Source organism: Theropithecus gelada, chromosome 5 (genome assembly GCF_003255815.1).
Source record: "Theropithecus gelada isolate Dixy chromosome 5, Tgel_1.0, whole genome shotgun sequence".
In the NCBI taxonomy this organism is placed as follows: Eukaryota; Metazoa; Chordata; class Mammalia; order Primates; family Cercopithecidae; genus Theropithecus; species Theropithecus gelada.
The window spans coordinates 171,301,426-171,327,591 of record NC_037672.1 but is presented as its reverse complement, the minus strand read 5'-3'; the positions used below and the strand labels follow the sequence as shown (position 1 = coordinate 171,327,591).

The window sequence follows — 26,166 nt, the reverse complement described above, 5'->3', positions numbered from 1 at the left end:
CATGACTTCCTTTTTTATGGGTGCGTAGTGTTTCATGTTGCATATGTACCCATTTTCTTTATCCAGTCCACCATTGATGGGCATCTAGGTTGATTCTGTCTTTGCTATTGTGAACAGTGTTGTGATGACCATATGAGTGCTGTGTCTTTTTTGGTAGAATGATTTATGTTCCTTTGGGTGTGTACACAATAATGGGGTTGCTGGGTCGAATGGTAGTTCTGTTTTAAGTTCTTCGAGAAGAGCTCCAAAGTGCTTTCCATGGTGTCTTTTACTTTCCTACCAACAGCATACAAGTGTTCTCTTTTCTCTGCAACCTCGCCAAGCCAGCATCCATTATTTACTTTTTTTTTACTTTTTAATGATAGCCGTTCTGACTGCTGTGAAATTGTATTTCATTGTGGTTCTGATTTGCATTTCTCTGATGATTAGTGATACTGAGCACATTTTTTACATTTGTTGGCCATGTGTCTGTCCTCTTCTGAGAAGCAGTCACAAAAGTCTGTTTATGTCCTTTGCCCTTTTTTTAATGGGGTGGTTTTGTTTTTGCTTGATTTCTTAAAGTTCCTTATATATTCTGTATATTAGAACTTTGTCACATTCATAGTTTGCAAATATTTTCTCCAGTTCTGTAGGTTATCTGTTTACTGCTTTGATAGTTTCTTTTGCTGTGCAGAAGCTCTTTAGTTTAATTAGGTCCTATCTATCTATTTTTGGTTTTATTGCAATTGCTTTTGGAGACTTCATCATGAGATCTTTGCCATGGCATGTGTTCAGAATGGGGTGTTTTGTGTTTTCTTCTAGGATTTGTATAGTTTTAGGTTTTATATATAAGTCTTTAATTCATCTTCAGTTGATTTTTAAAATGGTGTAAGGAAGGGGTCCAGTTTCAGTCTTCTGCATATGGATACCTGGTTATTCCAGCACCATTTATTGAATAGTGCATCCTTTCCCCATGCTCGTTTTTGTTGATTTTGTCAAAGATCAGATGATTGTAGGTGTACAGCTTTATTTCTGGCTTCTCCATTCTGTTCCATTGGTCTATATATCTGTTTTTGCACCAGTACCATGCTGTTTTGGTTACTGTAGGCTTGTATAGTTTGAAGTCGAGTAGTGTGATGCCTCTAGCTTTGTTCATTTTACTTAGAATTGCTTTGACTATTGTGACTCTTTGGATTCCATATGAATTTGAAAATAGTTTTTTTTTTTTTTTTTTTAATTCTGTGGAAATGATGATGGTAGTTTGGTGGGAATAGCGTTGAATCTGTAAATTGCTTTGGGCAGTATGGCCATTTTAACAATATCGATTCTTCCTATCCATGAACATGGAATGTTTTTTCATTTAATAATGACTCTGATTCCTTTCAGTAGTGTTTTACAATTCTCATTGTAGAGATCTTTCACCTCATTGGTCAGCTGTATTCGTAGGTATTTTATTCTTTTTGTGGTTGTTGTAAATGGGATTGCATTCTTGATTTGCCTCTTAGCTTGGATATTATTGGTGTTTGGAAACATTACTGATTTTTGTACATTGGTTTTGTATCCTGAAATGTAACTTAAATTATTTTTCAGTTCTAGAAACCTTTGGGCAGAGAGTATGCTGTTTTCTATGTATAGAATCATATTGTTTGCAAATAAAGATAGCTTGACTTCCTCTCTTCCTGTTTAGATGCCCTTATTTCTTTCTCTTGCCAGGTTGCTCTGGCTTGGATTTCCAGTACTATGTTGAATGTGAGTGGTGAGACTTGGCATCCTTGTATTGTTTCAGCTCTCAAGGGGAATGCTTCCAGCTTTTTCCCACTCAGTATGATGTTCGCTTTATGTTACTTCGATGCCTATGTTGTCAAGAATTTTTTAACATGAAAGGATGTTGAATTTTACCTGAAATCTTTTAATTAAGAAAGAAGATTCTATTTTACAGTATGAGTACCTTGTTTGCAGTTCTTTTAAAACTTTTTCTCCAGTGTACCTGGTTCATTATATGTGAAAATAACTTGAAACTGTCAAGTTTCCCTCAAAATCTTTTTGGGATTCTAATTGCAAAGATACATACATGTGTTTGGAGAGAACTGATAGCTGATTTTCCTGAGTTGAGACAGTTCTGTGACCTTCTTCTGCTTTAGGGTAGAAATGTATTGAAATGAGATATTCTGACTGTGAATCATACTTATATCTCTTGGCTAAATCTTACATTATTATGGTATATGAATGTTTAATATACCATTGAATTTTTTAAATTCTTAATTTAGTATTTGTGCTTCTGTACTTAGAAATTGTATTATTCTTAATTTTCTTTTCTTACAATGTTCTTATTTGGTTTGGGTGTCATCTGTATCTTGGCTTCCTTTTATGTCCTTGATCTGTTCATTTCTCAACAGAGGCATTCTTATCTCAAATGGCAAATGTCAGTTTGCCTACCTCTTTTAGTAATTCTATAAGTTTAGACTCTATATATTATAAATATATAATATTCAGAGGATAAGTTGCTAATTGTTACAATTTATTGATTTTTAAATTTGTTTTTTTAAAGTTAAACTTCTGATTTATACTTTAATGTTTACTGTTTTCTTTTGTTTTTATTCTTTTACTGTTTGTTACCTAAATGCATTATATAGCTTTAATTTTCTTAGGCTGGTTTAAAAAAAAAAAAAAACAAAACTATGCATTTTATATTTACTCTTCAGAGGTTACCCCTGACTTATTAAGAATTGTATTTCATTACATCTTTTAGTAGCCTGATAAAACAAACATTTTGAAAATATAGCTAATTGGGAACTGCAGGGATTTTTAAGAATATAGACTCATGCCACTTTCCAAAACTACATTAAATGATGAGATTTTCTTTGAACCAGGCTATCCCAGTGAAAAAGCACAACCTGCACAACACGTTTATCTCTTTAACATTACTACTTATATTTGTAATAGCTTCATCAGTAATATCTACAGATATTTTTATGGATAAAATTAATAAAGCATATAATTCCTATATTCAGTGACTTCCTCATGGACCCTTGCTGTGTCTTTTCTCTGAGAAAGCAGCTGTCAGAAACAGTGTGCAATGATTACAGTTAACATAAAGAAACATGGAAATATTGAGGCAATTATTACAAAGTTACAGAATTCCACTGATGTCTTCATCCAGCTGAGAGGGCATGTTTGCTTTAATGTAGCCTGTGTGAATACCTGCTCTGAGCTGGAAAGTGCCAATATCATGGGCAAACTGGAAGTTCTGGAAGACCAGGGGAATTTTATTGTGATCCTTTAGTTAAAACTAACAGTCCTAGTTCCTTCTCCATTTAAATTTATCCAGCCTTTATTTTTTTCGGGACTCTACTGACGTAGGCCACTTTTTAGCTTAACATCAGGAACTGATGACATAACTTTACATAGAGAAAACATCATGTAAACTTTGTTACCAATGTATTACTTAAAAATATGTTACTTCCTCTCCTACCTAAACCCATTGCAAGAGTAGAATCGGACCAATCATTCTACTTCCAACTTGATTATCGCTGTTATCGTAATGCAAATATTTGTGTGTAGTTTATATAACCCTCTTTTGAAACTCTGCTCTGGATTTAATTTGCCTCCTTGGGTCTTCTACAATTCCATGTTTGTTCTTTGGCATGTTTTTCTGTATTACTGCCCCTGTCCGTGAGTAACCTCTTAAAGGACCTTAAAGGATCTCTCCCTCTTCTGAAATACTGTACAACATATTTACACCATTCTCATAGGGCTTACTAGTTTTTTAATTTTATTAGAATTATTTTAATATATACATAATTCATGCTATTCATGCTAGTAAACCACAAGTTCTTTCAAGGCAGAAAACTATTGTTTTGTGTCCTTATAGATGTTAGTTAATAGTTACTGGGTCAACTGCCATTACCTGTATATGATATTTTGCATACATGAGAGTATTCACTTTTATGTTTCAGTACATTGCTTTCCAAATAGATTAGTTCTTCCAAACAGTATCATCTGTCCTTCCACTTTTACTCCTTATCAAATTTACTCCTTAGTTTTCACTTTGTTGATCTCATCCTTCTTCCCACTAAACCTTTTCCCAGTCTTTTGTTTGCATTAGGCTATTTTATACTTCCTCCTTAGTCTGAAGCCAATAACAGCAGCATTATTTATAGCTGTTCAGAACACAGAAGAAATGTTCAGGAGGCCGGGCACGGTGGCTCACGCCTGTAATCCCAGCACTTTCGGAGGCTTAGGTGGGTGGATCACGAGGTCAGGAGATCGAGACCATCCTGGCTAACATGGTGAAACCCCGTCTCTACTAAAAATACTAAAAATTAGCCGGGCGTAGTGGCGGGCGCCTATAGTCCCAGCTACTCGAGAGGCTGAGGCAGGAGAATGGCGTGAACCCTGGAGGCAGAGCTTGCAGTGAGCCGAGATGGCGACACTGCACTCCAGCCTGGGCGACAGTGCGAGACTCCATATCGTAAAACAAAATAAAATTTTTTTAAAAAAAAGAAATGTTCAGGAAAGAATGAGTCTTTGCAAAACTATAAACAGTCATGCTGGCAATTGGGCAGAGGGAAACTTAACTTTGAATATTGGAATGGTAATTCTGTCATGTAATCTTGTAACTTTCTGAAGTTTCAATAAACTTAAATATGTTCATCCCCACTGATGTGGAACTTATAGTCTAATTTTGACATTTAACTAATATACGTTGAATTCCTTAACCCGTTTATGCCAGAGGTTGCAATATTTTGAATTTTTGCATGAGTTAAAAATTAGACCTTGGCGATGAACTTGAGCAGTAGGATATAAATAACTCTCACATGCTTAGTATTCCAATAATGGAACACTAGGCAAAAGTGGGTCAATATGTTCAAATAAGATTTAAACAAAATAGATGAATATTGATAGTCATTTTTTTTTTTTTTCTGAAATGCACTTATTGACTAAAGATTTGCACTGGGAAATATATTTCTTTGGGATTAGTCAAAATTAGAATCCAGTCCTGAATCTATAACTTATAAACTTTAATTTAATTTCTCTCATATTGAACTTCCCATGGAGGAATGTAAACTCCCTATCTGTAAGGACTATTACACTTAAATAAACCACAGTTTATGTGAACATCTAGCACAGTGCCACTGCATATAATTCATTCAATAAATTACACTTCCCTTCCAGAGCATCAAAATCTACATTTTCTGGCCAGGCACGGTGACTCATGCCTGTAATCCCAGCACTTCAGGAGGCCGAGGTGGGCCAGGAGTTCGAGACCAGCCTGGCCAACATGGTGAAGCATATATAATATACAGACACACACACACACACACACGCATGCATATATAGTCTAGAATAAGGAATACATTGTTATAATAAAGGAGGAAAAGTGAAAAATATCATTTCTACACAGCCAAAGCATTAGACCCTGTCTTGTAGATTCATCCTTTGAACTCTTTCATTTGAATAATTGCCCAGTTCTTAACCTGATAATGGATGAGAAAAATAATCCCTTGCCTTCCTCCACCAAAGATCTAAAGATAAATATTGCTTTATAAAAATACATCTTAAATATTCCCAAATTTTCTGTCTGGCTTCATCTTGTTCATGTTGAAAACACAACAGTGGGGTGTCATCAAAGCTGTAATACCTGAAAATAAAAGCATAGTGCCAATACGCATGAACAGAAGTTCTGTTCAGACATGCTGGAAACTTCTGCAGATACTAACAGAATCTAACTGGCTTCAGTAACTTCAGCCATCTACATCTTTTTCTTCTTATATAAACAATTAATGTTTTGGTTTTCCTTTCTAAAGAAAATCATGTGGAGATTTTATTCATTCTCCCTAAGCCTACTTAATATCAAACTGACACATGACTTAAGTGAATAGAATCTCCAATTTCCTTTCTTGTTCTAGAGCTACTATTAGGTAGGAGAAGTATATCTGAATCCTTGTAAAAAAACACTTCAAAGGAAATTTGTAAGAAAAAAGAAGGTAAACACCTGTGTAACCTCAGTTTCAGACTTGTTACCTATTGTATCGTTTTCTTTGCAGTATTGTAAAGCATGAAAAAAATAGGAATTAAGATGTTAAAAAAGAATTTTCCTTTTTTAAAAGTCTGAGCTGGAAGGGATAGGACTTCTTAAATCCAAAAGGAAAACTAAGGTCTGAAATATCAATTTGATCTCACAGGTTGTTTGTTTGGTTTTTTTTCCTTTTTTTTTTTTTTTTGGTAGTGATTAAAATAAAACAAGAAAGTGCCTACACTTGGATATAAGTGGCAAAACAGTAAACTATCAAGAGGATAGCTGTAAGCAGTGATTAACAAAATTTAGTGATAGACACTACTAAAGACCAGATGTCCTGCTAACTGAAAATCACCACTTAAACTGGATAAAACATTTATGTGATTTCACACAACACGGAGTTCAGGATTGCTTGATCTTACAGGTCAATGATATCATCAGGGTCCAGAGTCCTGTCAGCCCTCCCACTGACCATTCTTATGTCGGTTTCATCTTTAGGATACTAGGAAATACAGGTTGTCTGTTTAAGTTATGACATTCATATAGAGCAGGCAATGTAACCGTTTCTTCTGTTTTTTTTAAGAGCAACAAAAAATTTCTCAGTAGCATCCATCCTGTTCCCATCTGCAGCTGATTGCCTTCCAGGTCTCACTGACCAAAACTGGGTTACTTGCTGGTTCTGAAACCAGCCACTGTCAAGGAGAATGGGATTTCCATGACTGAATTAAATTAATTAATCAGTGTCTACATTACATTTGGGCAGACCACCTTCCTCTGTATTGTGGGGAGAGGAGGTAGATACAGGAGCAAAATAGAATTTTTATTAGAAAGAAAAAGAGAGAAAATTAAATCTCTAGGAAATCAAGGGTAAGCACTATTCTATATTCCAAGATCCAAGAGAATTAAACAGAGTAGTTAAGTGTGGAATACTGAGACATGAGAACCATATGCAGAGAAGAAGCGTAAATAAATTTTATGTCCAAGATTTAGAAAACAAAAAGAATATATGGAATTATTGAAGATGTTGAGAATTGAGTGAAAGTAACAGACATTTTTGGAATACAACCTGTAGCGTAAAATCTCATATACTAAGTGAAGTTTTGGAGATATATGACAAGCTCCACAATGATTAGGCAAACAAAAAGAATCCAGGTTTAATGACTAACTTTAAAAACAAAGCTCTTTTAAAACCTTTCATTGATAATATTTGCAGAAATCTCCCTAGGTATCTGGAATAGCTATAAAAACTTTGGTGTGTGAAAATATGGTGAAGGATAATGACTATGTTCCTTTTCTCACTTATGCCCCTGGATTAGGTTTCTGTTATCAGTGGAACCTATCTTGGTTTGGATTACATGAGTAAGCAAAATGGAGGTGAAGGCGGCATCATTATCAATATGTCATCTTTGGCAGGTAAGGGCAATTATTACATTAAGTGTAACATTTTCTTATTGGTAATTTGGACCACTGAAACAAATCTTCACAGCATATTTATTATCAACTCAAGTTTGAAATTAAAAATCTGATTTTTTTGTAGTTCCGTGGAATTTTCTATTGCAAAATATCAAAAGTTTGAAAAATAGGTTTATTTCTCTTAATTTAACTTGTGGCTTTTCTAGTTATCTTACTGCAGTAATATGTGAAAACAAAATTATAATTTTTTTTAGAGCTACTGTTTTTCGTAGGTTGTTGTGAGACTCCTAAGCAATAATGCGTGTGAAAGCACCTTTGGCAAAGTAAAAAGCATGAAAGTGAAGTTAAGATGTCTCTGCTCCCATGTGATTTTAGTAAGAGCGTGTAACTTTAAAATATGGCATATATCATAGTTAAGACATGTTAAACTAATAAATAAAGCCAAATATATGTGTGTGTGTGTGTATATATAATGTTAAGATATGTTAAACTAATAAATAAAGCCAAACTTACATATAGTATAAGCATATTCCTTACCCGTACATCAGTCCAAGGCAAGATCCTTGTTGCGGGTACCTCTTCTGTATGCAGACATTTGAAAACCTGACTGGCAGAAGTTCTGCCATCTTCAGCAGGGAGCTCCTACCCTAGAACGGCTGGATTCCTTTTTGTCGAGCAGAAAGAGAAAAAGAACATGGAGCGGGCATGGCTACTCTTTTAAAAACCCCAGCCCAATAACGGCAGACCTTCTGCTCACATTTCAATATAGAACTTGAGCTCATGTTTCACCTAACTAAATGCAGTCTTAGTCTGGGAAATGCAGTCTAGCTGTGTGCCTAAGAGAAGAATGGATTTCAGAGGGCGGCTAATCGTCTTTTCCACAGCGTGCAATTCTAAACTATATTATTTTCAGAGCAGTACGATTTAGTATCAGCTGATATCTTATCCCTCAATACTAGCTTTAAACCTCTGACTGGACTTTTTGGAGCAACTGAGTCAAGTGACTTTACTTTTGAAAACTCTAAGAAAAAAATCATCAATGATTCTTGAATAGTTCAAGTGAAGTTGTGAAGTTTAAAAAGTCTGGTCGATATGGACAGCAAATCTAAGTCATCCATGTCCAAAAAAAGTCAGACTTTTAAAAATTATCTGTTTGGTTTGAGTCAATGTGGTGATTTCAGAATAGAAATGTCAGCCCCACGCCCCACCCCAACCTTGGCATCCCAGCTGCAGTGATTTGGGAAGTTGGGTTTGGAGGTACCTGTGATTGAACCGCTGTCTGATTCTCAGCATTTTTCTCATCCCACTAGGAATGATGATTTTATATCACTGCAAAGCTGCCGCCAGAGGAGATTTAGAAATCTCCTTTAGAAGTTCTCAAAAATAAACTAGCATCTCATTTTCTGGGTTGCTTAAAGTCAAAATCATGTCCCTAAAGCTATTATGAACCTATTTCTATACATTTTTGGGGGTAATCAGATTCTTTTTCCTAACAGTACAACTACTTATAACTTATAACATTTAATTCTAATGATACTTTAAAAGAGCATGGGCAATATTTGAAAGGGATATGTGTTCCAGAGAGGGCCAAATGTTAAGCTGTGGGAGACTGAAACCCTAAAATAAATTGGCAAAGCTAAATCTATACTATTTTGAAATAAAATCATAAGAAAAAAACAAGTGACTGGAGAATTAAAAAGAGAGATAGTATTTTCTTAAAAGTTTATTTAAAAACCTGGGGCTGTGATGAAGGTTGATAATTCTGTATATTGTTTCTATAAAGCTAAAAGGGCCAGCAAAGCTTGGAGTACCATGAATATTATACAGGGAGCCCCTGGCCTTTATGTCACCAGAGGCACTGATTTCATTCTTTGGAAGGCTGAAAGCCTCAGGGTTGGATCAATTTAGGACGATCTGGGAGAAATTCTGTACCATATGAGGGTGCTTACTTGCCCCAAAGAGTGTGAATAAAGAAATGCAATGTAGTATTACTGCCTTTTATCTGATTAAAATATTCAAATATATAATATCATTTATTGAGCACTGTTTAACTGATACCATTTTAAACACTATACATTATCTCATTTAATCCTCACAACAACCCTGTGAGGTAAAATTCGATAATTTCCATTTTGAAAATGAAGAAACTAAGGCAGGAGAAGTGTGAAATATCTTGCCTAAGCTTACACATCAAGTAAGCCTCAGAGCTGGAATTCACATGCAAATAGCCTGGTACAAGTCTTCTTTGAATTTTAACCACTAGATTATCTGTCTGTCTCTAATATCTATGAGTTTATTTGTTAATCTACCTATATTTACCTCAGCCTAACAGAAAAGTAACAGCAACTGAAATCGTTTGACTTGAATAAACCCTTGCAATTTGCTCGTCTCTTCAGGCTTCATGGGCACAGCTCTAATCTCATGGCTGCATTACTAAACCTTCAGTGAAATCTTAAGCTTTTGCTCCATTTGACACTTCCAGTAAAGTCCTAAAAATATTTGGGGAGCTTACCGGTGTCACAAGTCAAAACATGCCATTGAGCAGAGCAGTTTAAGGCTTGCAATTTGATGTCCACTTTGCTTTGTTGGCTAGGAGCTTGCTTTAGCTCACTGCCACCGGCCCCCCACCCCTGGGTGTTAATCCTCTTCTTACCTATGTTAGATACAACATTTGCAATCATGTGTGGGCATTTCTCTGTTTATGCAGATAAAACAATGACTTGATAAAAATTCAGTGGTAACATTGCTTTGGTTTTAAATTACTTTCCTGGCACTGGTACAATTTAATGAATAATATTGCATTACAAACTGCTTCTCCCTCTGATTTTCCTCCACATGTACAAAGCAACACTATGTAAAATGGTTAAATAGCTTAAGTTTATCATTGTTCCCTCTGCTTGGCTTATTACTCTCTCCATTTTCAGAAGTTGTCCTCGGCACCCTCCCTTTGTAATTCCAGCCTCCACCCCTCTTGTGTTTATGCTGTTTCCTCATTGCCGCTGGCCAGTGTGGACAGTCTACTTCCTTTCCCATCCAGGGCTCCCACTAACATGCCTTCATCTCACAAAGTCTTAAAATGAATTGCCTTGTATTTTATCCACCAACGGAGAGCCTCCAGTTCTTCCCATAATGAAACTAGTTTGATAAAAGTCAGGATATTGTAATAATGGGAGAAGGTAAAAGAGGACCCCTCCGTCTTTATCATTCCCTCAGAAATGGTATCAACAATTTTATGCCCTTGAGTCATAGCACGTAGGAAGAGGTGAGAGGACCAAAATAATCTTGAAGGAGTTATCAGAGTACTTCTAATATTTGACTACTCTGTTTTTCCAAACCTTGCTTCCTTTTTTCTTGTTTTTCTCCATACCACTTAGTCTGTTGAAGGGATGGCTGTGGGTAATATTCAATATTCAACTCAACAGGGCCTATCCTCATGATCTCTGGCGTGGGTACAGTGGAGTCCTTCACTGTCACAGTAAAACCTTAAGTTGGCACACTGGTTTGAGTAGAGAAGTTAATGAGTAATGACCACTGACGCAGACAGAGTATCAAATGCAATTAATAGGTTTAATAAACAGGAGCAGTTAAGTAGACAATGATTCCTCAGCAGATTATGGGATGGGTGTGCTCCAGTCTGGAGTTCCACAAGTTGTTCTGAGTGTTGTTAACCCACATGGACTTTTCTACACGAGTTTTTATTTATAAACGTAATATACAAACAGACACTAATTTTGCCGCATCCATCCTGAACTATTAAAACAAAGTTGGAAGGAACAATAGAACAAAGTCTGGTTTAATGCAGATAATCAAACAGCTGTGCTCCATTAAAACATCCCATAAGAGTCAAATGCACTCCATTTGTTTGTTTGTTTGTTTGTTTGTTTGTTTGTTTGTTTGTTTTGAGACAGAGTTTCACTCTTGTCACCAAGGCTGGAGTGCAAGGGCAGGATCTCAGCTCACTAAAACCACCACCCCCCAGATTCAAGCAATTCTCAGTCTCCCCAGTAGCTGGGATTACAGGCGCACGTCACCACGCCTGGCTATTTTGTGTGTGTGTGTGTTTAGTAGAAACGGGGTTTCACCATGTTAGCCAGGCTGGTCTCAAACTCCTGACCTCAGGTGATCCGCCTGCCTCTGCCTCCCGAAGTGCTGGGATTACAGGCGCACTTCGTAGGTATTTAATTGCTTCAAACTGTGGGAAAGGAAAAGTAACTGTCACAGGAAAAGGAGCCTACCTAACGACCCTGCTACATACTCAGTTAGTGAGGCTGTGGTGTTCATTCAGGACATTCTCTGTCACTCAGTAGCATTTTGTGAGAGATACCATGAGGGTCTTATTTACTCAAAATTGAAAACATTGGAGTCTCCAGAAAATATTTTAAAATCATAGAAAATTTTCAGCATGTCTTAAGTAACAACCGAGTGGCATAGACGCTTGTGCTGTAAGTTTTATCTATAATAATATAATTGGCTCATAGTTTGTGTTAAGGTAGAAGTGCTAAAATTACTACCTTAAATAAAAAATTCAAGTTAATCAAACACATGTTCAGCATTTGCAGAAGGGAAACGGAGATATTAAAGGAACTAGGCAAAGTTTCTACCCCAAGAGCTGTATATCAGTGTCTGTTATCGAGATGACAGAACCAAGTCATTTCCATGGCATAAAGTGTTTAAACAGAAGCATGGGCCAGGTGTGATGGCTCACACCTATAATCACAATGCTTTGGGAGGCCGAGGCAGAAGGATCACTTGAGACCAGGAGTTAGAGACCAGCATGGGCAACAGAGTGAGACCTGATCTCTATAAAAAATTTTAAACATTAGCTGGGTGTGGTGGTGCACACTAGTGGTCCTAGCTACTCAGGAGGCTGAGGTGGGAGGATTTCTTCAGCCCAGGAGTTCAAAGCTGCAGTGAGTTTTCATTGTGCTACTGCACTCCAGTCTGGGCAACATATTGCCACCTTGTCTCTCAAAAAAAAAAAAAAAAAATCAAAAAACCCAGAAGCATGATATTTAAGTTGCAAGGCCTTGGGACTCCAATAGCCTGAAGAATGGACTAGAATATCCAGAAATTCCAGGTGAAATAAAACATTGACCGTCGTCTTCTATCTCCAGGCCAAAAGTAAGAAAATCGCATGGTACCATCCTCTACTACTGCTCTTGTGATAAGGCAGCGGGTCTAACACATATTTAGCAGTTGCCAAGCTCCAGGCATTGTGGTAAACCTTTGGCTTTATGACATTCACATTTAACTTTGACAAGTCTCTACAACAGAGGTCAATTTATCTCCAACTTATACTTGAACAATGAATCTCAAACAGATCCTGAAAAGTGTGGGAATTAGCAGTGGTAATAAAAGCAATTTTATTTTGCTCCATTTTAGCCTGTGTCATAGAGTGGATGTACTGTTCCTATGCTGTGAATCATAAGTGCTCAGATGCCAACTGTCATGAGTATGGGAGCCACCCTTCCTGCTTAGTGCTGGCAAAGTTCGCCCATGTCAGTCTGCAGAGTCCATTTTGCTCTCTTTCGGCTTAAAATAGTTAAAAAGACACATATTAGAAGTCATCAGTAGGAATGATCAAATACTTGTAAATGAGGCATTTTGAAGGATAGATGAGAGATTCGGGGTTTCTTAACATAGGAAGGAGAGGGCTACTGAGAAACGAATAATCTTCTAGAACAGCGCTTCTTAGACTTCATGTGTCTAGGGACTTTGTCAGATGCAGATTCTGATTTCAGGCGGACAGAGATGGGTCCTGAAATCCTGCTCCCCCGTCATACCGCTCCTTGAACCACATTTTAAGAAGCCAGCCACTAGATGCATAGGGATGGATATTCTTTGAATGGCTAAGGGAGCTTCTCTCAGTTTCCTCTGACCACAGCCTAGGCAATGACTGAACACTAGTAGCAGCTGTCTGAATCACTGGGAATTGCTATTAGACATATCTTTCTGGGAAGATTTTTTGTTATAGAACATGCAGTGCTTTTATGAAAGCATGTGTCACTTTTTTTTTTTTTTTTTTTTGGAGACAGAGTCTTGCTCTATCGTCCAGGCTGGAGTGCAGTGGCGCGATCTCGGCTCACTGCAAGCTCCGCCTCCAGGGTTCACGCCATTCTCCTGCCTCAGCCTCCCGAGTAGCTGGGACTACAGGCGCCGGCCACCGCGCCCGGCTAATTTTTTTGTATTTTTAATAGAGACAGAGTTTCACTGTGTTAGCCAGGATAGTCTCAATCTCGTGACCTCGTGATCCACCCACCTTGGCCTCCCAAAGTGCTGGGATTACAGGCGTGAGCCACCACGCCCGGCCGCATGTGTCACTTTTTAATGTCGTGTCACACTCTAAAGCATGACTTAGTGACAACCACAAGAATGAAAAAATAAAAATAAAAAAAACAGCCATCAGATAAGGTGTTCCATTATGCGGAAAATCACAAATGAGGAAGTTCACCAGTTACTTTGGTCAGCTGTATGCACGAACCATAGATAAATATTTATCGCTAGTTCTCCCTTTTTTCTTCAAGTTGGAGAAGTGGTGGTTAAAACAAACAGACGGGTACACTTTTTTTGTTGGTGGTGGTTGTAAAGAAAATGTGACAGCTTTAGATTCCTGCTTTTTTAGCATAGTAACAGAACTCCAGCTTATCATATGAGGGTCAGCATCCTTAGATTAACAATATATTTTTCTAAGTTGAATTTTCAGCATTTTTATATAGTCCATTTTACGTGGTTTCTCTCTCCTTAAAAGCAAATCATGTTTGTGGGTTTAGTATGACTGCCCTGTCTGAGATTTCTGTTTTTGCAAAAAAAAAATCTTCTTGAGCTTTTTGCCTTCTGTGAAATGAAGAGATTAAAATTGGCTTTTGTAAATATGGGTAAAAAGATTATGAAGAATAGAAGAACTAATGTAGAGATGGAATTTAAATTTTATTTTTCTAAATGACTTTCTTTGTTCTATCAGTCCACATGTAATTTTCAGATATTTTAAATGCTTTCAGGTATTTTAAATGCTATATATAGTATCTCATCAGTCCAATCATTTAGTGTTATTATCCTGAGTGGTTTTAGAAAATGTTTCTTTGTTTTGTGGGTAGAATTTCTCCCTCTACTGATTTTTTTTCTGTAACTTTACAGTTATGACAGACATAAATCTGCTACTAATTGTACTTAGTATATTTTAAAAAGAGCCATTTTGTATTTCTATAAATAAACCTGCACGATGGTGGGCCTATCAGAAGTACTGAAAGATACTATTCTTAACTATTTTAATATAAGGTATCCATTTTTAAGCACAAAGACAGGATTTCTCACAATGTTAAACAAAATGCCATTTCTTTAAAAGCAGAGACTGTTCTCATATGGTCACGATCCCTTGTTTTGTTGTTGTTGCTATCTTAAATCCCTTAATATTGTGACAAGATATTTCCATGTGCTCCCTAATTTTGAGAATTATTTTGCAAGATTGAAAAAAAAAAACCATATTCATTACAGCAACTGATCCTATAGTCATTTTACTGGTATCTGGCTATTCAACCAGCAGAATTCCACCTTCGCCCTGCAACAGGGGTCCTCCCATTGGTTTTACACATTTCAATTGAGTATATTTAAAATATTACTTCATTAGACTTTGCACTTAAAAGGAACTAAACACATAGTACTTATGTGAATTTACTTCTGTAGAGCCTGTTGATTTAGGATTAGAAACAGTCCAGTTTACCAAAGTTCAGAAATCAAACCAAATTAGGACACTATACCAAAATTGTGGCATTTTAGTGCAAAAGATACATTTTCATTACAAAGTACAATGTGGATGAACTGATAAATAAGTCAATAAAATCATTATTTGAGGTGTTTCATCTGGTTTACTCTTGATGTTGTATAGTCTATAGGTTTGGACAAAGGTATAATAACATATATCCACCACTATAATATCAAACAATGGTTTACTACCCTAAAAACCCTGTTCTCCATCTGTTCATCCCTTCCTCCCAGCAGCTCCTGATAACCACTGATCTTTCAACTGTCTCCACAGTTTTGCCTTTTCCAGATGTCATATGGTTAGAATCATACAGTATGTAGCCTTTTCAGGTTGGCTTCTTTCACTTAGTAATATGCATTTAGGTTTCCTCCACATCTTTTTATGGCTTGATAGCCCTTTGTCAGAGTTGAATATTATTCCATTATCTGAATATAAGACAGTTTATTTGTTCATTCAACGACTAAAGGGCACCTAGATTGCTTCCAAGTTTTGGCAATGATGAATAAAGCTGCTATAAGCATCCGCACACAGATTTTTGTGTAAGCATGTTTTCAGCGCTTTGAGTAAATGCCAAGGAACTGAATGTTGGATTGTACTGTAAGAGTATGTTTACTTTTGAAAGAAATTGCCAAATTGTCTCCCAAAGTGGCTGTGCCATTTTGCATTCGCACCAGCAGTGAATTAGAGTTCCTGATGCTTGACATATTCATCAGTATGTGGTGTCTTCAGCATTTAAACTTGAGCCATTCTAATATGTGTAGTAGAATCTCACTGTTGTTTTAATTTGAAATTTTTCTATAACATCTGATATTTATCATGTTTTCTTTTTTGTTTGTTTTTTTTTTTTTTTGAGATAGAGTCTCACTGTGTTGCCCAGGCTGAGCACCCACTATAGTTTCAGGAGAGAAAACTGCTAGGAAATATTACAAGAAATAACCCAACGCTCCCTCTCTAGAGTTCAAGGCAGAGTAAGAGGTCTTGGCTTGAGATAAATATTTTAAATTTGAGAGTGTGTGTGTGTGTGTGTGTGTGTGTGTGTGTGTGTGTCATACAAAGATTTAGAGAGACAAATTGAGAGAATTAATTTTTATCCTCAGGAGTGAATACAATCATGTAGGGAAAGAGTGTTCATAGAAAAGCAAAGAGGACTAGGGATATCTCTGGAGTTTTCCAGCATGTTTAGGGGTCTAGTCAAGAAAGAGGAGCCAGCAAAGGACATGAAGAAGGAGCTGCCAGTGAATGTGAGATAGGAGACCAGCCTGGAGAAGGAAATGTTTCAAGGAAAGCGTGACTGTGCTAGTTGCTGCTAAGGAAGGGATCAAGCAAAATGAGACAGAGATTTAGCCTTAGCAAGCCATTGCTCATTGGCAACCTCCATAAGATCTGTTTGACTGCAGTGATCAGATGAAAGCCGATTGGAATGAATTGGCTACTTGGGAGACTGAGATGGGAGGATTGCTTGAGCCGAGTAGGTCAAGGCTGCAGTAAGCCATGGTCGTGCCACTGCACTGCAGCCTGGACAATAGAGCTAGACCCTGTCTCAAAAGACAGAGAAGGAGGCAGGAAAGAAGGGAGGGAAGGAGGGGGAGAAAGAGAGAGAGAAAGAGAGAGAGAGAGAAAGTGAGGCCAGGCATGGTGGCTCATGCCTGTAATCTCAGCACTTTGGGAGGTCAAGGCTGGTGGATCATGAGGTCAGGAGATCAAGACTTTTAACTTTTAATTTTCTTAAACTTTGGAGGGATTGTTCAAGACAGATTGGTAACAGGAAATTGCATACTAATTTATAGTGAACACTAATAATCTCCAAGACTCTCTGAAGATTCAAATTCCTTCTGCCACTAGGAAGCTTTAAAAATGTAGAATATGTACTTTTTATATATATATTCTTATATTCAATTTAAACATTGAAAATTAGATGATAATTTACTGACTTTAAAGATGATTTTCTTTGTGTTTTATATACCATTTACTTTCCTTGACTTTCCAGAAGGCCTAGGGAGGCAGAAAAACACATATGACTCTTGGCTATATCTCTCAGTGTAACTTAGTTCCTATAAATTCTGGACGGCATGGGTCATGGAGCATGACCCATGGAGCATGACCCATGCCGAGACCTTCCTGGCCAACGTGGTGAAACCCTGTCTCTACTAAAAATACAAAAATTAACTGGGCATGGTGGCACACACATGTAGTCCCAGCTACTTGGGAGGCTGAGGCAGGCGAATCACTTGAATCCCGGAGGCAGAAGTTGCAGTGAACAGAGATCGGGTCACTGCACTCCAGCCTGGTGACAGAACGAGATACCATCAAAAAAAAAGAATAAAAGAAAGAAAGTGAAAGCAATGGAAGAGTAAACATTTTGCATAACAGTGAAAATGTGATTAGAATGTTACAAGATTCATAAAACCAACTGCCATTTAAAAACTGCAAGTAATTTCTTTCACATTCCAGTTGCATTTACAAATCTGCCTTTAAGAAAAGTATGTATGTTGTCCTTGCTTATTACCAGAACCCACAAAACAGTGTATTTCTTTTGCTCTATGATACCTTGAACTAGCTGGGGTTCCAAGGTTCATCCCCTCTGCATATGTAACAAAAAATCATTTCAAATTCATCTTTGACAACCCTTATGAACAAATTCTTTGTACTTCTTGTGGCTATGTGAACTAGTTTATCTCTGATAAAGGTTCATGCTGCATTTCCTGCTGTATATGAACATTGTCCTACAACCACTGCCTTGCCTCATAAACATTTAAGGAATGGGCAAAGCAGGGACTAACAAGAACCAAAAGCAGCAACTCCTGGTTATACTTTTTTATTCCCTTTATCTTCCACTCCTAGTATACCTATGGAGCCTGTGGAAACATCATAAATTCTTGTTGACTGACACTGACAAACTTAATTAACTTACACATTTTACTTAACAACAGCAACGACAACAAGACAAACCACATATTAACAATACTTCGAAATCATTGGGTGGACACACTAGGTGTGATCTACCATCCTCGGAGATTTAAACTGCCCTTGTGCAAACATACTTTATAAATTGAGACCTGGCAGGCACCCAGGGAGTGGTTAAGGTCTACATTTATTGCTGAACTTTGGCCCAACACCCTCAAATGATGGGCGGCATTCTGGGAGTAGTTAGCTGGGTGGAGATGAGCATGTGTCAGCAGAATAATTTGGTATTATTAGCATGACATTTGATATTAAATATAGTATAATAATCGGGGATCACTGTTTCTTGACTCAGAGAAGTCACAAACGTAAAAAGCATGAAAACAAGTTAATCCAAATTAGTTAAAACCAAATACAAGAATGATTCTGGTTCAATTTGACGGCTGATTAGATAATTAACAATTATGAGAAATAAGCTTGATAGTAATAGTTACTACAGTAAAATAGGTTTTTATTGTTGTTGTTTCATGTCTTTTTGGAGAGCTGAGCTAGGCTGGAGTTGGGGGAGAAGAGATGCTCTAGGTATACGCTATAATACTGCTTTTTCTCTCCAGACCATGAATTTAATCAGTTACTATTGTGCGTATGTGGAAAATTAAAAATTAAAACATTCTGTAATTGATTGAATTTCATAGTTGACTATATAATTATGAAAGGAAATAAAATAGGACCATAATTGTTTATTTCTGTCTTCCTAAGTCATAGGACAAAGATCTAGGCATCTACAACAGATCAAATACAAAGAAGTTAACTTTTAATTTTCTTACACTTTGGAGGCATTGTTCAAGACAGATTGGTAACAGGAAATTGCATACTAATTTATAGTGAACACAAATAATCTCCAAGACTCTCTGAAGATTCAAATTCCTTCTGCCACTAGGAAGCTTTAAAAATGTAGAATATGGGCCGGGCGCGGTGGCTCAAGCCTGTAATCCCAGCACTTTGGGAGGCCGAGACGGGCGGATCATGAGGTCAGGAGATCGAGACCATCCTGGCTAACACAGTGAAACCCCGTCTCTACTAAAATATAAAAAAAAAAAAAAAAAAAATTAGCCGGGCGAGGTGGCGGGCGCCTGTACTCCCAGCTACTTGGGAGGCTGAGGCAGGAGAATGGCGTGAACCCGGGAGGCGGGGCTTGCAGTGAGCTGAGATCCGGCCATTGCACTCCAGCCTGGGCGACAGAGCGAGACTCCGTCTCAAAAAAAAAAAAAAAAAAAAAAAAAAATGTAGAATATGGCCAGGCACGGTGGCTCAAGCCTGTAATCCCAGCACTTTGGGAGGCCGAGATGGGCGGATCACGAGGTCAGGAGATCTAGACCATCCTGGCTAAAACGGTGAAACCCCGTCTCTACTAAAAAAATACAAAAAAATAGCCGGGTGAGGCGGCGGGCGCCTGTAGTCCCAGCTACTCGGGAGGCTGAGGCAGGAGAATGGCCTGAACCCGGGAGGCGGAGCTTGCAGTGAGCTGAGATCCGGCCACTGCACTCCAGCCTGGGCGACAGAGCAAGACTCCGTCTCAAAAAAAAAAAAAAAATGTAGAATATATACTTTTTATATATATATTCTTATATTCAATTTAAAAATTGAAAATTAGATGGTAATTTACTGACTTTAAAGATGATTTTCTTTGTGTTTTACATACCATTTACTTTCCTTCACTTTCCAGAAGGCCTGGGGAGGCAGAAAAACACATATGACTCTTGGCTATATCTCTCAGTGTAACTTAGTTCCTATAAATTCTGGACGGCATGGGTCATGGAGCACATAAACTACACTTAGGCTACTGGGTTTTACAAAGCTATCTGGTTTTATGTTACTCTGTTATTCAGATTCATCTGAAATTGAAATTATCACAAAATATTCATTTGCATTGTCATTATTGGGTATAGTCTGCTTATTTTTTAATCAAAGCATTTCAGTGTTATATTCGTTTGTTTCAGGACTCATGCCCGTTGCACAGCAGCCGGTTTATTGTGCTTCTAAGCATGGCATAGTTGGATTCACACGCTCAGCAGCGGTGAGGCTACGACAACCATCATATCTCATTTTCTCTTTGTACACATGCATAAAACATGAATTCTGTAGAGAGAAATCACTTGAGAAATCAATTCTTTTGGATAAAAGATGGAAAAATAGCATACCTCCATCTCAATTACAAAAATAGTTATCAGATCACATAAAGGACCAAATAAATAATAGATCATTTTTAAATGAAGTAGATTCTAAATACAGATGTGTTATTAAAAAATGTATTAAGGATAAGTAATGGGGAGATAGTACTTATTTACAAAAATGACCCCAAATGTAAATATTGTTAACTTCAGGTTTTCTGAAATGCAAGATGCAATAGGCCCCAGCCGTTATTTGTCGCCAGAGATACAATGAAAATGACTGAGAACACGGAGCTAGAAGGAGGGGTGGGGCCAGACCTTTATTTGATAGAGTGGTCAAGGATAATGTCTCCATGGAGGCCTAGGGTGACAGGTGTACAGAGCTTAGAAAAATACTTTAGACCTAATTAATCACATGCATTGATAGCATGAGGTAAGAATGCCTGCCTTTTTATAATTCACAAAAGAGCAGCTTGAATGGGGCCTGGCAAGCAAGGGGAACGTAGTTTGAGGTATGACTCAAGACACCAGCACAGGAGCCAGACCAAAAGCAGCCATGGGTCACTGTTGTGAGCTTGGATTTTATTTCAAGGGCAACCATCCATGGGGCTTTTACACACAGGAGTGATAAGATCAGATTTCCTTTGTTTGAAGACCATTCTGCCTGCTTTTGGAAATTGTATTACAAAGGACAAATGAAAAAGCAGAAAGAACAGTTGTAGGGGGGCTCTGGGTGGTTCATCTAGGTAAGACAAAGAGAGGATCTAGAGAGAGAAAGAGAAAAATATTAGTAATCAAAGAATTAGTAGGAGACAGAAAAAACAGATGCACAAATATTAACTGTTCAGTCGAAATGGAAGGTAAGTAGTTCTCACACTCTTAAATTGATTGGAAATTATTACTTAATTTGAAAAGACATAATCTTCAGACAGACTTCTTATAAACACATAAAGCTCTCTTACAAAGCAAAGTAAACCTTAAAGACCAGAAATTTTATATTTAAAATTACAAGACTGGAAACTTCTACAGTCAATTCTCATTATTCATGGTAGTGATGTTCCACGAAGTCACTTGCAAACACTACGTTAGTGACTACTGAACCATTGTTTTTAGGAGAAATACGGGGTTAAATTCCTGAAAGCCTCTGGTCACAAAATTCCAATCAACCAGTCAATACCTAACCTTATTTTATGTGTATTCCTGTTTAAAGAAACCTTATTTATTATATGTTGTATGAACATTGAACTCATTACTAAAACACTTATTACTCATGCCTGAACAAAGTTTATCTAACACAAATATTTTCTGTACAGGACATCAGTCTTCTTACACTAAAGAACACTACACAGCACTTCTGCAGTGGGTTTAGCAGCCATTTTAAACAGCAGAATCACCAATAAGAAAGCACAAAATTAGAAAAACATGGCACGGCAGAGTATACTCTTACTTGACCTCAGCAGGAACATGCACATCAGTGACTCAAATTTCTCACTGCCCTGTGCATGTCCACAAATAACCACAAATGCTCCACAAGTATTGGTTTCCAGGGTTACAGGTAAATTTTAGCAAGCAAATTTAACAAATTTGTTTATATGTAATTCATGAATAATGAGAATTGACTAATTTTTTAATAATTGCAAATAAAATCAGTAGTTGATAAATTAAGCCTAATAATGTTAGTCTGAAAATACTTAAATTGTCTTTCAGATAGGGCAGATTATTAAGAGTGTCTTTAGAATCAAAGTTCTAAAGATTTTCACTAAAAGTATTTTTAATTAAGTATTATTTGTTATACAACCACAATATCTGAAAGAAAACTTAGGATATCAATTCTAAGTCTCAGCTGCTTAGCTTCAGGTTCCTGCAGAGTTCAGTAGATAAGAGAAGCTTACATAATTGTTTCCAGGAGTTGTCCAGTAATACTGATTTTTAAAAAATTAATTAGGTGAGACTTTCAGGAATTAATATAATACTTTAGGTATGTGTTATTTTACTATCTACTTACCAGTCATTGTTATATAGCTGGGAGGATATCTAACTAGTATTTTTTACATCAGAGAACTGTAAGATGCTTTAATGATCAGTTTGTCCTGTATTATATGTTTATGAAACTACTGAAACCTACAACTTTCTAATTGGCAGTTGGCTGCTAATCTTATGAACAGTGGTGTGAGACTGAATGCCATTTGTCCAGGCTTTGTTAACACAGCCATCCTTGAATCAATTGAAAAAGAAGAAAACATGGGACAATATATAGAATATAAGGATCATATCAAGGATATGATTAAATACTATGGAATTTTGGAGTAAGTAAAACTGTATCTATTTTCTTTTAAATAATGAAACAAAGCATTTTTTAGACAAGCTATAAAAAGGGGTAAATAAGCTTATACAGTTGAGAAATGAACGCAAGCTTCAAACTTTTGGTTTGGCAAACTCTCTGGGAGAAAATTTTTTTTCTGGATGTGTGAATAGAATGTAAGTTTATACATTATGAATGTTACTTTGAAATATGTAAAATGCTTCATTACTACCTTCAGTTGTAAAGTTGACATTTAGTCACCTTTGAAGGCAATGATACCTTCTCTGCCTAAATTCCAAGCAATATTCAAATATACTCTTTGTGAAATATTGTAAGTTTTCGTAACTTCAACCACTTTTATAAGAAATAGTTGGGCCGGGCACGGTGGCTCAAGCCTGTAATCCCAGCACTTTGGGAGGCCGAGACGGGCGGATCACGAGGTCAGGAGATCGAGACCATCCTGGCGAACACGGTGAAACCCCGTCTCTACCAAAAAATACAAAAAAACTAGCCGGGCGAGGTGGTGGGCGCCTGTAGTCCCAGCTACTCGGGAGGCTGAGGCAGGAGAATGGCGTAAACCCGGGAGGCGGAGCTTGTAGTGAGCCGAGATCCGGCCACTGCACTCCAGCCTGGGCGACAGAGCGAGACTCCGTCTCAAAAAAAAAAAAAAAAAAGAAATAGTTGATACACACACACATACTTTCTCAATGAATTATGTCTGAATTAGAGTAGTTGAGGATTTCACAACACAGAATCATAGTTATCACGTTGAAGGAATCAGACCTGAGATCAAATCTTGGCTCTAGCACTAATCATGAACTTAGCCATCATACCTCTAGATGCTTCAATTTTCTCACATATAAAATAGAGATAATAGTATAACAAACTTAGAGACTTTGAAAAAATTAAAATGATATATGTAAGGTACTTAAAACAGAAACTGGCAAAAAATAAAATTTTCAGTAAATGCTAGCTGTTTTCAATCATATTACTACACTAATAACATCTATATCTGGTAAGTCTAAGATCTACTGGTATGATAAAGATGAGAAAATGATCATTTGCTCAGTGAAAATAATGAGTATAAATTCCTCCTGCCAAAATGATAGAAGGTTACAGCTAAATTTATCAAATGATTTAGTTAATATCAATAGAAAAAAATCTAATTGAATAAATTAGATAAATAAGATATCTAATATGTAATTAAATAAAAATTGGAAGTAGCAATAGCTTAATGACACACATTTCCTTATAACATGTTCAAATTAATAGATTCTTCAGAAAATAACTTAAAATGAAGTGGTAACGTGCCTCATTCTTTAATCTCAAAATACTGTTTTCTTTATTTTTAGCCCACCATTGATTGCCAATGGATTGATAACACTCATTGAAGATGATGCTTTAAATGGTGCTATTATGAAGATCACAACTTCTAAGGGAATTCACTTTCAAGACTATGATACAACTCCATTTCAAGCAAAAAGTCAGTGAACAGCTTATGTGTTAGCCGTAGCCGGAAATAAGCACCAATGGCTTATATTCAGACCCTATCTTCATTTGAATATAGCTTTTAAATGAAATGTTACAGTTTTAAGTTTTCCTTCATGCATTTGATGATACATATTTTCTAAATTTTGAGTGAAGTATATGGATAAAAAGTTATGAACTATTAAAATTGTGACGTGGACCAAAGCTAGGTTGTAATCTCAATAGTCTAAAAAATGATCAAAACAAATGATATTCAAGGAATATTCTGCTTTTCAGAAAGTGCATTTATATCTGTGTTTCATAAATATTAATGCTCTTCAGAACATCATTTTAAAGGAGATACTTGAATTGTTATTTAAATCAAACCAGATGTAAAACACTTACATACGTAAAGTTCATACTTTAGAAGAGGAAAGCTACTTAACAAAGACAAATATTTCATAATAATAATTTCTACTTATATACCATCTTTCAACTGAACATTTCAGTTCTTCCAAGAGCTTCTTAAAGTAGCACATTTTGGGGGCAGTAGTTAAGGAATAAACTACAGTGTAAACATATCCCAGATGAAAACTGACGTATGGAAAAATGACAGAAAGTAACTGATTGACACTGTTGATTCACAGGTCAGTCTCCCATCTGGGAAAGATATTTCTTTCCTCTGCTCACTTTAAGAACTTTAACTGACTCCAAAAATCTCAGGAATTAAACTTTTAACAGTTACAGCAATAAAGAATAGTTAGTACTCCAAAAAATGTTATATTTAAGATATGCTCAACAAGAAAAAAATGCAAATGTAACATTTTTTCAGATTACTTCTTTGTTGACTTGTACAGATTTCAAAAGTGCCTATCTTTCAATACAACTTTTTTGTTCTTATCTCCATAAATTACTTAGTCTTCGATGTATAGGTGTCCAGGAAATGAAACCAATTTTGCCACAGACACAACTGTAAATGTTTTTGTACCTATGCTGAAACTCATAACAACACAGAGGTAAAGATAACTGTGAGGTGTTGCTTTTTTTTGTTGTCAGCTATCTTAAGAATCATTAAATACACCCGCTTTGGGTAACACTCTTTACAAGCAGTAATTAATGCTAATAACAATGAAAGCACAAGATTTCCAAATCAGTCGTTTTCTCAAAAAAATGTTGGATAAGTGACTCACCCTGTCTGCTAACTCCAGACCTCCCAGCTTGAGGCAAAATCTATCCATGTGAGGTTGATACGGATTTCCTAGAAGTACTGGAATGTTATCATATCTTGCCCTATTTTAATTCTGCTATAGAAAACTATTGCCTTCACTTTTAAGGATTAATTTGAATATGAGTAACTGTAGTCTAGATTTTCATTTAATGTGTTAGAGACAAAGTAGTGAACATCAATGAACATCTGATAGAGATAAATTGTAATCAGGCAAAAGCGTGTTTGTATGTTCTGGCAGTGACCAATCAGCAAATGATGTATGTATGCCCAGTATCACTTATCTTCTGTATTTTTCTTCTGTCGTGTAAATACTATAAACTTTTATGGATAATTTTTGGACTAGTAGCCTTCAATATACATTCTGCTTTGAATTAATTTTTTCAAATCAATAAACTATGTAGACATTTAAAACCAAATCTCAAGTAGAACTGAAAAATGTGAGTTGCATAAGTTAAGTTAAAAACTTACTTTAAATCTTATGTTCTATAGGTAACTCTAAATAAATTCATACTGTTATATCTCTCTGTATACCAGTTGAGAAAATCATTAAATTGAAGTGTGGGGGAGGGGGACCTTGGTTTCTTGTATTTTTCAGTGAATATGCTAATGTAAATGGTATATTTTTGAAATGTGTTTTTCTTAGTAAAATGAAGTTGGTACTCTTAGAACAGCAACACTAGAAACATGTAGACATTGAGAAAAAGGTCGAGACTTCATAATGACATTGAAATGTCCTACAAATTTTATTTTCTCATATAAAAATAAATTTAGACACGTGTAATATCATTTAACAGTCAAGTGATTATATGACAATTTCTCCTTACTTTTGCTCTCTTTATAAATTTAGCACACTGAAGAGGTCTGAGAATGCAAATTTTGACAGAAGTTCAAGGTATTTCACATACTAAACATCATCGGATGGTTTTT

General features: G+C 36.5%; 1 protein-coding gene across 7 annotated transcripts in view; it reads left to right on the top strand.

The window, feature by feature from the left end:
- Nucleotides 1-25,809, top strand: part of HPGD (15-hydroxyprostaglandin dehydrogenase) — a 32,109-nt gene extending 6,300 nt beyond the window's left edge. For 3 of the 7 annotated variants that reach the window (XM_025385662.1, XM_025385663.1, XM_025385658.1), the window contains 4 exons: nt 7,315-7,411; nt 20,072-20,148; nt 22,385-22,548; nt 23,897-25,809. In XM_025385662.1, the coding sequence (XP_025241447.1) occupies nt 7,354-7,411; nt 20,072-20,148; nt 22,385-22,548; nt 23,897-24,035 (438 nt within the window). In that variant the 5' untranslated portion in view covers nt 7,315-7,353 and the 3' untranslated portion in view covers nt 24,036-25,809. Of the gene's footprint in view, nt 1-7,314; nt 7,412-7,965; nt 9,398-20,071; nt 20,149-22,384; nt 22,549-23,896 lie in introns of those variants that run through there. The other 4 variants (XM_025385659.1, XM_025385660.1, XM_025385664.1 and 1 more) reach the window with 4 other exon arrangements.
- Nucleotides 25,810-26,166: the final 357 nt, after the last annotated feature.